At 38.1% G+C, this 15,100-nt stretch overlaps 1 protein-coding gene across 4 annotated transcripts in view; it reads right to left on the bottom strand.

Annotated features, from left to right (window-relative positions):
• Window positions 1-15,100, bottom strand: part of KIF4A (kinesin family member 4A) — a 113,697-nt gene that overhangs the window by 63,819 nt on the left and 34,778 nt on the right. For all 4 annotated transcript variants that reach the window (XM_058536088.1, XM_058536091.1, XM_058536090.1 and 1 more), the window contains one exon: window positions 395-511. In XM_058536088.1, coding sequence (XP_058392071.1) covers window positions 395-511 — 117 coding nt within the window. The remainder of the gene's footprint in view (window positions 1-394; window positions 512-15,100) is intronic.

Here is a 15,100-nt window from a genome sequence, read left to right as displayed (position 1 = left end):
CAGGCTAAAATAACTGGGGCCTGGCCCAAGTAAGTTAGGAGCCACTATTGGGATTAAACATTCTTAGGATGCCCCCTCTAGGTAGGTTTTAACTCTTCAGGGAATTCTACTTATCAGCATTAATAGAGAAACAGTAACCAAGTTCATTTTCAGGTACAAAGTACTAGGTACAGTTGGCATTCTATAGATTTCTTGGCTCTCAAAGCCATATATGAAGACATCTTTCCATTATCTTAGAAGACTGTTCGCCAACAGGTCTCTCTCCTATTTATCAATTAGACAGCTCTGCACGTGATAGTCCAAAAATCTGGTTTTTCACCTGTTCTAGCTTCGCTTTCTCAGCACAATCATTCTGAGTTACTCTCTCTTATTTTTAGAGGCACTTTGGACTTACCTTGGAGCAGTCGAGTCAACTTGGAATCTCTGTAGGGCACAAAGCCACCCTTTTTGTCATCTCCAAGAGCACTGATTACATTTCCCAAGCATAGGAGGCCTCGGTTAATATTAATACCTAAGAGCAGGAAACAAAATTTAAATTGCTTGGTAAAGCATCTAACATACACCTACATCTATCCTGAGAAAGAGAAAAGAAATCAAGACCCCATAGAAATATTAAGTCATCAATCTTAAGGAAACTTCTTAATCCTGTTCACTTTTCTGAGAGTGCCTCTTTAAGTCAAGTTCAAAGGACAAAGGTCCAAATGCTGGATATGCACAATTGAGTCTGTTGGCACTTCTTGCTCTCTTCCCACAGAAACAAAGCAGATAGACAGATAACTATCACCATGACAACAACCATTTGTATAGTTATTTACTTTTTATATCCATTATCACACTTAATCCTTAAATTAATGCTGTGAAATTAGATAAACAGCTGTTTTTAATTAACATTAGTTTTACTGTCATTCTCATTTTACAGATAAGAAAACTAGTTCAGGTTAAATGACTTGTCTAAGGTCAAACAGCTGGTACATGGTAGGCCTGAGATTCCATCTCAGGATTTCAGACAAGTCCTATGCTCTTTCTATTATATCACACTGGAATACCTTTCCTTTTGCTGCTTTAAAAGGGTAAAGATTCTTTTCTACTTCTTTAATTCCAATGTTTGCTTTTAAAACATTGTAACAATCTCTGAGGTCCCTCTAAAGCCTCTGACCTTCTCATGATTATGTTTATCATGGAAAGGCTACATAGTATAATGGTTAAGTACATAGGCTTTGGTGTCAGATAGACCTAGGTTCTAATCCTGACTCGATCACTGACTAGTTATATGATTTTGGGTAAGTTCCTCTATAAAATGAGGCAAATCTACCTACCTCATTGGGTTGTGGTGGGGAACTAAATAAGATACTTTATACAAAACAAAGTTAAATAACAAATAAATGGCATCATTATTGTTAGTGCTACTCTACTTTTCACTTATTCAGCCATATTTTGGACTCCCTTAAAACCTAAAATAATTATATTTACAAGATCCTGAACTCCAAAATTCCTCTCTGACTGCATCCTACTATCCTTCCATTTCTTTCATGGATCCTGTTCTTCACTTTTATTGTGACTACCAATTTAGTGACACTTTGTAATACTCCCAGTAGATCATCCTCTCCTGGGCCTTAAACTACCTATTCTGGACCCTGTGGTCAATCATTTCAGTTATGCTTTCCCAAGCACTCACTGGACCCATGACCTTCTGCCATTCTCACCACGTCAATTTCCAGCTACAGGTTAAACCAACTGTGTGTATGTAAGCTTCTGTAGGCTGCAATGCTGAAGAAAGTCACATAACCAAATGGACTAGATCCATCCATTACAAAACATGCTATCCTACCTTAACTGAACCCTTGGTCAATTGACAATCTTTTCTTCCTCATTCTTACTTCACCACAGCAGCTATTCTAAACACTCATCATTTTCAAGACTGTAAATCTACCTTCACTCTATTAGTAGATGACTTCAACAAATACATTATGGAGATCAAAGTTATCCACAAGGGCTCCCTAACCTTCCCGTTCCTCACCTCACAGTCTTTCCTTTGCTGTTACTGATTCCTTCGTCCTTCTCCTTGTTTCAGAGGAGGAAATAACCACCCTTATTTTCCCTTCAGCCTCTGCCAGTGTTTCTATTCTCCCTATTTTGTCTAGGACCCTGGATCCTTTGATCTTCCCCCGTCTCTTAGATCTTCAAGTTATTTTCCCTTCACTAATTCCTTCTTTTCAGTCTATACACATGTTCAAATATCCCCAATCTAAAACAAAAACAATTTCCTCAAGCAACCATCCCCTTTTTTTTCCTTTTATTGCCAATTGGAAGGGGTACCATTTTTCAGGGCCATTTATCCTATCCACGATGTGAAGGAGAGCCTGCTGAGATTTATCAAACCTGCTCATCAATATCTACTAATCCTTGTATTAGTTCATTCCTTTCTTTTCTTTCCCCTTTTAGCCAAACAGAACATTGTGCCATCTTATTGGCCAATATCCCATCTGGGATGTAAAGGAGAGACTGCTGAGGTTCTTCAAACCTGCTGAGCAAAACTTCCATCTATAGTTTCATATAGGAACAAAAAAAAATTCCGGATGAACCCTGAGAAGAATCTATGGCTACTATAATCTAAGCAAGAACCACAGACTTAAGGATAAAGAGGGTCTTTTTTTTCTTCTTCAAATGAGAGTTGGGGATTTGGAGGGAAATGAATGTTTCTCTAGAAAGAAATCATATCAAAATAGGATCTGATTTCCTGTTGTTAAGAGATTAAATAATAAATTCTTGACATGGATGGAATATATATCATAAAGACTGGGAAGAACACGTTTGCAGAGACTTAAAAGTTCTAATCAAGGATGGCTATGGAGAAAAATGCCCAGATAAAATTATAAGACCAAAAGTTCTTCTTCTCTCTATAAGACAGAATAGATCAAGTGAGGAGAGGATCAAGAATACCACTCAAAAGCTTTGGGTATCTGTTCACTATGGCAATGAATAAATACTAAAGTAGAGATTTTAACTTAAAAAGGGAAATATAACTTCACAAGTATCATGGAGGCACGTTACAACACGTTTCACAACTAGAATAGAAGGGTACATTTGTAACAAGGGAGAAAAACCAGGTGGAAGAGAAAGGAAGGAAAATTTTGCTTCCTAGGGGACATTTGGCAATATCTGGAGACATTCTGGTTGTCACAACTTGTGGGGCAGGGGGGAGTGTTACTGGCTACCAGTGAGTAGAAGGCAAGGATGCCGCTAAACATCCTACAATGCACTGGACAGCCCCTCCCCACCAAAATTATTTGACCCAAAATGTCAATAGTGCCACAGCTGAGAAACTCTGCTCTATATGTGAAGAAAATATGTACGATCCTAAGGCAGGTAGCATGGCTGAATAAATTAGGGTGAAAAACAGAAGTAATATAGTATAGATATGATCTGCCTAGTCAGAGAGAAAGAGAATGATCTGTTACTGCAATGGATCACAAAACTTACAGGAGTAATTACTGAAAGGGGATAGAGTGGAAGGGAACTTGATTAGGAGACAGAATCTTAGTACAAACTCTGTCTCTGCCACTTACCAATGTGTGTGACCTTGGAGAAGCCACTCCAAGTTTTTTTTATCCATAAAACAGTGTAATACGTACCTTATCTCATGGGACTATGATAAAAATCGAATGTGATCTATAAAGTGCTATCCACATGTAAGTTATTATTAATAGGGTAGAGAAACTTGGATAATCTGGATATTTGCTAAGTTACATGAGGCTGAAAGCAGAGCACGTGATAAATTCCTAATCTACTCTGATGACAATTTCTTCACCTAAAAGATACTGCACATGAAGAAGGAAATGGCTGCTTTGGCCTTCAAGTTGACACACGTGGAAGAACTGATTATATAAGTAAAATTATGGGAATGTGGTTGTAGGGACCAAGGGGCATGGTCCGACATCAGTATGCTAGATGTTAAGAAAACAGATCTCCAAATTCAGGAAAAAAGATAGTTAAGTTTCTGGGAACAGAAAGTCTAAAGGGGAAAAAGGATAGAAGGCTTTCAAAAATAAAATTGTAATTATCTAGTCACAAATTATTCCAATAAAAAAATCAATGTAGCTTCATAAGAATCGATGTAGCAAATAAACTCATATACAAAAAGAACACAAAGAGCATCATAGGAAGTTCTGCTCAAATACAGGAAACTGACAGCAAGCGTTTCTCTCCTCTCTCTCCCACAAAAGGAATTAAAAAAGTCCTAATCTACAAGATCACAGAGCAAAGGAGAGGAAGTATCAGTAGGCAGGGGGTTTCAACACATTTTTAGAGTACAGGTAGAGAAACAGTAACTGACTTAGCAAGATGGAAAAAGCCTTAATCTAAAGTACCTGCAGAGGGACAATAATGATGATAATAGTGATAATAACAGCTAAGTTTATATAGTGTTTATTGTAAGCCACACTGTTCTAGGTACTTCATACCTATTAACTCATTTAATCCTCATGATAGTCCTATAAAGTATGATTATTCCTGTATTGACAGATATGAGAGTTGAGGCACAAAGAGGTTAGGTAAGTTGCCTAAGGTCACACAGCTAATAAGTGGCAGAGTCAGGATTCAAATACACACAGTCTGGCTCCAAAGTCCATGGTCTTGATTTCTACGCTCTATGGAAATGAGCTAACTTGCTCTCTTAGAGGCACCAGGTACCTTGGAAAGAGGAAAGACTTGAAGCTGAAAAGACAAGATTGGTAGAAAACGTATATAAAGAACTCTTGAACTCTCAAGTCTCCCCTCAGAGCCATGCAACTACTGTGTTTCCCATTGTCAATCATTCCCAGTCTACTTAATGGGATAATCTTTCCAATACCTACCCATTAAATGTTGATATTCTCTTGGGACTATCTTAAGCTCTTTTCTTACTATATATACTCTCTCTGGGTTATCTCATCCATACCTAGAGCTCCAATATATACCTATATTAATGACTCCCTAAATCTGCATCTCCAAACCAGACATCTTCTTTCTTGTCCAAAGCTATATTTCAGCTGCCTACTGAATAACCTCCAGTGGGCTGTGCCCATGTGGCAGTGCATAAAAACACTGAAGAAAACAGAATTCATCTTTCAGTGCAAATCTATTTCACTTCCAGCACTGTTCCTTTTCCTTGTTTCACCATCTAACCAGTCACCCAACAAACAGCAAACCTGAGACATCCTGGACTCCTTCTTTTTTTATCCCACACATCTGAGTCCTTTTCATTGAACATTTAGTGAATACATATGTACAATGTTCTAGGCACTGTGCTAAGTATTAGAGACACAAAAACGTATAAGTCACAATGCTTACTCTCAAGGAGTTCATAACCCAAAGGGAGAGACAGACACATAAACAAATAATTGCAAATATAATGTTAAAGGAAGAGATACGTATAGTAAAAATGGTTTCTCATAGGAGAGAGTGGTAAACTACCTGAGAGGGTAAAGGAAGGCTTCAGAGAAGAATTGAAAATTTGAGTTGAATTGTGAAGGATGACTAGAGCAATGCCCAAGGAGGAAGGAAGGGTAGGAAAGAAGAATGTAAGGGCATTCCAGGCAGAGGAAGTAGCATACATCAAGGCACATATTTGTGAGAGAGCATTATAAATTTAGGAACTACAGGTAGTTCAATATAAATACAAAGCAAGATATGAGATGAAGAGTGACAAATAGTGAGGCCAGAGGACAGCTAGGGAGAGATCATAAAGGGCACGGCAGACGCGTCATGCTCAACTATTTGTATTTATCCTGTAGGACAGTGGTTTTCAAATTGTGTTCCTCAGAAACTTAGGGATACTTTAGGAATCACAGAGATACTTCAGAGTTTCTGCAACTGTAATTTGAATTTTTTTAAAAAAATTATTTTTTATTGCGCTAAAATATACATAACATAAAATTCACCATTTTAACCATTTTTAAGAGTACAGTTCAGTGGCATTAAGTACATTCATATTGTTGTGCAACTATCACCACTATTTAAAATTATTTTAACTATTTTAAAAACTGCATTTAAACGGCTCACTTCAATGTGCTATATACCAAATGTTAACACAATGGAGTCTACTGACACATTATCTCGTGCAGCAAGGTTAATTAATTTTTCTGCAGTCTTTGAAAATACCTCTATTATCTGTGTATATGTTTGAATTTTTCGCAAATGTGTAATTTAAGGTTGTGGCTTTGCACTAAACTTTTTCCCAGTTCACATGCTCACTCACGGAAAATTGTGCACGTAATTATACCATTACAGCACATGAGCTTGTCCTGAAACACCAGACAGAGGCAGTTACTTAATTCATGTGCTCATCACTGCATCAGTCAGTTGTGTAGTACCAAACGAATGTGGAACTCAACATGTTAAGATGATATGGTATTAAAGAAGGTTTCACAGTCTAAGTGTCCATTGATGGATGAATGGATAAAGAAAATGTGGTGTACATACATATATATACATACGTATGTATACACACATATATATATATACACATATATATGTATATATACATACGTATGTATATATACACACACATATGCAATGGAATATTATTCAGCCATAAAAAAACGAAATCCTGCCTTTTGTGACATGGATGGACCTTGAGGGCATTATGCTAAGTGAAATAAATCAGACAGAGAAAGACAAATACTGTATGTTCTCACTTTTTGTGTGTGTAGTCTAAAAAAGCTGAACTCAGAGAGAGTAGAATGGTGGCTGCCAGAGGCTGAGGGGTGGGGGAAATGGGGAGATGTTGGTCAAAGGGTACAAACTTCCAGCTATTAGATGAATAAGTTCTGGGGATCTTATGTACAGCATGGTAACTATAATTAAAAGTACTGTATTATATACTTGATAGTTAAGAGAGTAAATCTTAAATGTTATCACCACACACACAAAAAAATGGTAAGTATGGGAGGGGATGGAGGTGTTAACTAACCTTATTGTGGTAATTATTTTGCAATATATATATATGTGTATCAAATCATCACATTGTGCACCTTAAACTTACATATGTTATATGTCAATAATATCTCAATAAAGCTGGAAAAAAGATTAAATGAGATAGTGCATATGAAGCACTTAGCTAATGGCACTCAAAAAAAAAGATGATTTCAGTGCTTCTTGTAAGCTTCTCGAGTGTCTTGTTAGATAGTTATAGTTATTACATAACATAAATTAGGAAAGATATTGTTAGTGATCCCACTTTGGATTTAAATGCCCTATCATTCCTCATTGAAGCTCCTGGACCAGTTTAATAATTGAAGAGAATCCTGAGATTGTAAATTGGGCTGTTAAAAAATGTTTATAATTCACAACTACGTTTATCAGTATGAATCAGAATTTTCTTGATAATGTGTCACCAGAATAAATTATAGGAAAATCTTAAATAAGATTGTAACTGTCATCCAGAATCCCCATCACGTCATATACTAAGAATTAAGAAGCTTCACTGGAGCCCAGTTTGTAATAGCAAAAGTCTGGAAACAACCTAAATGTTCATCAATAGGGAAATGGTATAATAAATACAATGGTATATCTATACAATATATGGACATGAAAACATGGTAGAGATGTACATGCTGCTATTAAACAATCTCCAACGTACATCATTTAGTGGGAAAAATAAAGAGTAGAGTAGAACTGGGCCGGCCCCGTGGCTTAGCGGTTAAGTGCGCGCGCTCCGCTGCTGGCGGCCCGGGTTCGGATCCCGGGCGAGCACCGCTTCTCCGGCCATGCTGAGGCCGCGTCCCACATACAGCAACTAGAAGGATGTGCAGCTATGACATACAACTATCTACTGGGGCTTTGGGGGGGAAAAATAAAAATAAATAAAATCTTTAAAAAAAAAAAAAGAGTAGAATAGAACAGAGTATACAGTATGCTTCTATTTGTATAGAAAGAGAGAATATCTAGAGATATGGACTAAGGATTTGGGGAAAGAGAAAAAATTACTTTCCATTATACTACATTTTTTTAAAAATTTTATTTTGAAATAATTATAGATTCACAGGAATTTGCAAAAAAATGTACAGGAAGGTCTTGTGCACCATTCACTCAGTCTCCCCCAACGGTAACATCTCACATAACTACAGTACAATATCAAAACTGGGAAATTAACATTGGCACAATCCCCAGAGCTTATTCAGATTTCACCAGTTTTTACATGTACTCTATGTGTGTGTGCATGTAGTTCTGTGCAGTTTTCTCCCATGTATAACTTCATGTAACCATCACCAAAATCAAAATACAGAACTGTCCTATCACCACAAGGCTCTCTCGTGCTACCCTTTATAGTCACACCTACCCCTTCGCCTCTCAATACCTAACCCCTGGCAACTATTAATTTGTTCTCCCCTATAATTTTGTTATTTCAAGAATGTATAAATGGCATCATACAGTATGTAACTTTTTGAGACCGGCTGTTGTTTTTTACTCAGCATAATAATAATCCATCCAAGTTTCTGTCTGCATCAACAGTTCATTCCTTTTTACTACTGTGTAGTATTACATGGCATGGATATACCACAATTTGGTTAACCTTCTGCTGATGGATATTTCAGTTGTTTCCAGTTTGGGGTTATTACAAATAGAGCAGCTACGAACATTCATGTACAGGTTTTTGCGTGAGCATACACCTTCTCTGAGATATGTGTCCAATAGTGCAATTGCTGTATCGTATGGCAAACACGTTTAGTTTTAGAAGAAACTATTGGACTATTTTCCAGAGTGGCTGTACCTTTCTACATTCCCACCAGCAATGTATCAGAGATCCAATTTCTCCACTTTCTTGTCAGCATTTAGTATTGTCACTATTTTTTCTTTTAGCTATTCTGAGAGGTGGGTAGTGATATGTCATTATGACTTTCATTTGTATTTCCTTAATGACTAAGGATGTTGAACATCTTTTCATATACTTATTGCCACTTGTATATCCTCTTTGGTGAAATATCTATGTCTTTTGCCTATTTTCTTTTCTTTTCTTTTTTTTGCTGAGGAAGATTTGCCCTGAGCTAACATCTGTTGCCAATCTTCCTCTTTTTTGTATGTGAGCCGTTGCCATAGCATGGCCACTGACAGACGAGTGGTGTAGGTCCACGCCCAGGAACTGAACCCGGGCCGGGTTGGAGTTCCTGGAGTGTGCCAAACTTAACCACCAGGCCAACGGGGCTGGCCCCTTTTGCCCATTTTCTAGTTGGATTGATTTTTACTACTGAGTTTTGAGAATTCTTCATATATTCTAGATATGATATATTGCATTTTTTATCGTGGAAATTTTGTGATATGCAAGTTAATATAAAGAAGGAAATTGTGATCCTTAAAATAGCTACAATATTCTTATTTTTTTCAAGATCGACTTACTCAATGTTATAAATACAAACTTATAAAATAAATTTATGTGAATTTAAAATCTGTCTTTTAATTTATTTCAACTGTTAGAATTTATTACAAGATTTCATTTCAAAAAGAGTTCCTCTGCTTTAAAAGGAAGGCAGATTAAAAACATCTGTTGTAGATGATGGAAACAAATGAAAGGTTTTAAAGAGGGGGTAAACATCAAATTTGGATTTTAGAAATGTTACTTTGGTAGTCACTTGGAAGGTAGATTTGGGAGTAAAAAACTGGTATTTAAGAAACCATTTAGGAGCCAGCTCCAGCGGCCTAGCGGTTAAGTTCGGCGCACTCTGCTTCGGCGGCCAGGGTTTAGTTCCCGGGCATGGACCTACACCACTCGCCTGTCAGTGGTCACGCTGTGGCAGCAGCTCTCATACAAAAAAAGGAAGAAAAGAAAAACCATTTAGCCATTTAGGAGGTTAACAGCTCAGGTGAAAGAGATCTAAGGACAGGAATGATGTTTTTCCATTCCATTGAATGAATGAAGGAGATAGAAGTCAAAGGTATTTAAGACCTAAAAATGACATGACCAAGCAACCTTTTGGATGCGGAAGATGAGAAAGAAAGAGAATGAATACAATATGTGTTCATATTCCAGGAATAAGGCAGATATTCATTCATTTGGCCAGCCAACAGTTTATTAAACACCTACTGTGTGCCAGGCACAGTGTTTGGCACAGGTGGCAGGAAAATAAGAACTGGTCTCTAACTTCGAGGAACTCAAAGTCTAATGGGAAAACCAGATAAATAAATAATTACAATGAACAGGGAGAACGCTGTGAGACTTGGTAGAGTGGCAATTGACTAGGAAGGGAGATAATCTTCTATATCATGATAAGACTTTGGGTTACAGGCTTTAGGTAAATGCATTTGTCAAAACTCAGCTAATATACACGTAAAATTTGTTCTTTTCATTGTAAATTTTACGTGTAAAAAATCTAAACAAATATTAAACTCCAATTAATAACACATAGGCTTAAGTATTTAGGAGGAAGTGTACTAATGTGTGCAATTTACTTTAAAATGCATTAAAAGAAGAATATGGAATAATGAGTGGATAGATAGACAGATATATAATAAAGCAAATATAGTAAAATGTTAATGGTGGAATCCAGATGCTAGGTATAAGGGGTGTTTCTGTAAAATCTTTCAACTTTGCTCTATATTTGAAAAATTTCATAACAAAATGTTAGGAGAAAATACCCCGGTAAGACCAACTGATAGAAAGACTTTGACCCCAAGTAGAGGTTTCATAGGTGGGTAACATCTGAATCGTGAATTATTAGTAGGAATTGCCAGTCAGACCAAAAGGGAGAAAGAACTCAGGCATTCAATGAGGGCCTATAATGACATGTCAGGCACTGTGCCAGGCCTTTGGGATTCAAAGATGAATAAGACACAGTCCCCACCTTTGAATGGCTTGCTGTCTACCGGGGGTGTAAGCCAGGTAAGGAGATGACTATAATACAGAGTTGGGGTAGTGTTAGTGTAGGAAAGAGGTAAGCACTAGATGATGTGGGGAGGAATTAGAGGTGATCAAAGAAAGTTCCTTCAAGAAGATGAAACTGGGGGCCGGCCCCGTGGCATAGTGGTTAAGTGCGCGTGCTCCACTGCTGGCGGCCCTGGTTCGGATCCGGGGCGCACACCGACGCACCGCTTGTCAGGCCATGCTGTGGTGGCGTCCCGTATAAAGTGGAGGAAGATAGGCACGGATGTTAGCTCAGGGCTAGTCTTCCTCAGCAAAAAGAGGAGGATTGGCATGGATGCTAGCTCAGGGCTGATCTTCCTCACAAAAAAAAAAAAAAGAAGAAGAAGAAGATGATGAAACTGGAGCTGGGTATAGAAGGGCAAAATAGAATTAGCCACATGAAGACAGAAGGAAGGTATTTCCAGCAGAGGGAACAGAATTTACAAATACGCATAGACAAGAGAGAACTTGGCACACTTAGTATGGCTAAGCAGATTTCAAGGAAGGAGTAGGGAGAGGGGAAACTAGCCAGGTAGGCAGAACTAGAGAGCAAAGGCCATGCTAAGCAGTGTGTTACAAAGTGAGGAGCTATGTATGGGAAGGGCTCTAAGCAGGGTTACCCAGTTAGGAAGAATATCCTAGCTGCTGGTTGGCAGGTGACTTACAAGGGTACCTGACTGAAGACAGGGAAACCAATTGGAAAGCTTGCTATAAGCTAAGAAATGAGGAAGGCCAAAACTAAGGTAGTGGTGGTAGGGTTAGAAAAATAAAAGTGATTTGAGAGACAAGAAAGTAAGACTCACAGGACTTGGTGACTGAAGGACTGGGAGAAAGAGCCAGAGTGAAGGAAGAGTATGGAATGATGCTCTGATTTCTGGTTTGGGTGACTGGGGGGATGTTGGTATTATTTACTGCAGGTGATGGAGGGGCAGCTTTAACAGAGGCAGGGAGGGATGAGGAGTTCAGTTTTAGCTATGTGGAATGGGAGGTGCCTGTGGGACATTCATGAAATGCCCCACAGGCAACTACATTCATAGGCTGAAATACAGATGTGAGATATGGGCTGGAGAGAGAGGTTTGGGATCGGCATTACATAGGTAGGAGCTATAAGCACCTAAGTGGGTGAGACCACTCAGGGTGGTGCAGAAGTGTCAAGGTGATGGGCTTGAACAGTGAGAAGAGAAAGAAAAAAATCCTAGGACAGAATCTGGGCTGTGTTTCAGGTATGGGTGGGTAGAAGAGGAGCCTGAGAAAGAGTCCTCAGAAAAGTATGAAGAAACCCAGGAGAGGGTAGTGTCACAGATCCAAGGGAGGAATGAGACTGTCCAGAAGAAGGGGCAGAGTGTCAGATGCTGCAAAGTCATCAAGTAAGAGGAAGACTGAAAAGAACCTAATGGATCCAGTTGTTCAGGTCATTGGGTGACCTCGGCAGGGACAGTTTCCATCGAATGAGGATGGAGCGTTGGCAAAAATACAGAGTGAAAGGAAAAGGGAAGAGAGCAGTAGTATGAGGAGGATGAAGGATTTTGTTTATTTTAAAATGGGAGAAATACATTAGCATGCTTCTTTGCTGAGGGGGAAAAGCCCATAGAGACGGAGAGGATAAAAACACAAGAGGAACAGGGCGCTGATGGAACCAGGTTTCCAAGGCAGTGAGAAGAAAAAAACCTCAGCAGAGAACATACAACTACAACCACACAGAGATCTGAAACAAGAGTATTATTTGGAAAACAATGAGTAGGCTGCTGACTGGAACCCTGTAGTTTGTGGAGAAGTGGTAGGAAATGAAGCTGGAAATACAGAGAGGCCAGAAAATGACAATGCAGTCCCTTGGTATATACTATAGAATTTCAGAGGAGAAAACGTACATTAGAAGATGAAATGGTTAAAAAAGGCAACATTGGAAAACCTCAAGACTTAAGTTGGTCCTTGAAAGATGGCTATGTTGTAGACAGTTTGATAGGGGAGAAGGGAATGACTACATTCTGGGAGAGAAGAGGAGATGGCTGTGATGAAAGTGCACAGAAGCCAGAACTGGCAGGGCATGTTGTAGAGACCATATAGCTGGAGTGGAGAGCATGGGCAGGGAAGCTGTAAAAGACAGCTGAGGAGGTAGGCTGGGACCAGGTACAAAGGGTCTGGAAGGCCTGGCTACGATTTTTAGACTTCATCCTGTAAGCGGTGATGTGCCACTTAGTTTCTAATCAGGGGAAGTACCATGTACAAAGGGTATTTTAAGGCAATTAACGTAGCTATGGTATTTAGAATGGAATGCCTCCTAGGAGCCAAAGTGTTAGGAAGCACTTAACCAGGTGTGCAGGGTGAAGGTATGAATTTTGTAGAGGCAGCAGGAACAGACTGGAAATGGGTGCATCTCCACAGTATTGCTAAGGAAGAACTAACAGCAGGTAGTGGGTACTCATTCCTAATTGAAGCGATCACGCTGGGTGCAATAATTAGCATAACAGAACAGGAAGAAGAAAAAGCAAAAGAGACTGAAAAGAAGTAGTTTGAGTTAGGAAAAGAACTAGGTGAGTGAGAATTTACAAACCAAGAGAAGAGTTTCAAGAAGAGTATGTTCAAGTGTCACTGCCACAGAGGTGAGGTAAGATGGGCCCTGAAAATAACCAATTTATTTTGGTAATTAAGATATCACTGGTGATCTTTTACATAGTGGTTTTAGCAAGGTGGATAAAGACAGACTACTGAGAGAGTGAATCAGGTTCCTAGATACAAAATTAATATTGAAAAATAAAATTTATTTTCATATGCCAAAAACAAAGGTAGAATATAAAATTTAAAAAGATTCTATTTATATTGGTTACATGGGTTCGTTCAGTCTGTAAAAATTCAGCTAGTTATTCGCTTATGATATATGTACTTTTCTGTTGTATATTATACTTTAATAAAAAGATTTTAAAATATCACTTCCAATACCATCAAAATACAAATTATCTAAGAATAGAACAAAAATGTATAAGACTTCTACAGGGAAAATTATTGAGAAATATTAAAGTCCTAAATAAATGGAGAGATATAGCACATAGATTTGGAAGACTTAATTTGACTTAATAGAGTGCCCAGAAACAGACCAAGACATATTTGGGCACTTAATATATGACAGAAGTGGTACTGCTCAGCAATGGGGAAAAGATGGACTTTTTAATAAATAGTGCTAGGACAAACGGGTATTTATACGGAAAAACAAAATGGACCCCTACATCATACCATCTACAGAAAACAGTTCTAGGTGGACTAAAGACCTAAATGTTAAAGGCAAAATTGGGAAGCTTTTATTATATTATAGAAAAATATCTTCAAGACTTTGGGACACTAAAGGATTTCTTAAACAAGACACAAAGTAAAGGAATGGTAAATGAAAAAAGAGTGAAAAGACAAGCCAGAGGTGAGGAAGAAGATATTTGCAAAATATGTTGGAGTGGGGAGGTTAGCAATAAAGATAACTGAACAGTGACTAGATTCTACAGTATATAAAGAATTACTTTTCAAAATCAGTAAGAAAAAGACAGACACAATAGAAAAATGGGCAAGACTAGAACAGGCATTTTACAGAAAAGAAAATATACACAGCCAATAAACATATGAAAAGATGATCAACCCCTTTAGTCATCGAGGTAATGAAAATTAAAACCATGATGAGGTTTATCATTACACACCCACTAGATTGGTAAAAATTTTAAATTCTGATAAAACAGTGTGGGGGAATGTGGAGCAAGAAGGACTCTCATACATTGGAACACCTCGGAAGACAGTTGAGTGTACATGTACCCTATGACCCAGTAATTCTAAGTATATACCCTAGAAAATTCTTACACATATGATCAGGATACATGAACAAGAATGTTCATAAGGGCATAGTTGATAATAGCCAAAAACTGGAAACAACTGAAATACCCATCAACAACAGAAAGAATGAGTAATGGTATAGTCACACAATGGAATACTATACTGAAATGGAAATAAAGGAACTAACAGCTATATACAACATAGATGAATCTCTCACACACAATGTTGAATAGAAGATGTAAGACACGAAAGATTACATACAGTATGATTCCATTTATATAAAGTTTAAAAATAGACAAAACTAAATTATGCTGTTTAGAGATGTATACACAGGTGGCACTACTATCAAGGAAAGCAAGGTAACCACTCCTGACTTTTACTAACACAAAAGTCAGGAGTGGTTACCTCTAGAGGGAAGAG

Source organism: Diceros bicornis, chromosome X (genome assembly GCF_020826845.1).
Source record: "Diceros bicornis minor isolate mBicDic1 chromosome X, mDicBic1.mat.cur, whole genome shotgun sequence".
In the NCBI taxonomy this organism is placed as follows: Eukaryota; Metazoa; Chordata; class Mammalia; order Perissodactyla; family Rhinocerotidae; genus Diceros; species Diceros bicornis.
Note: the sequence above shows the minus strand (reverse complement) of the source record. Positions and strands in the feature narration are given on the sequence as shown.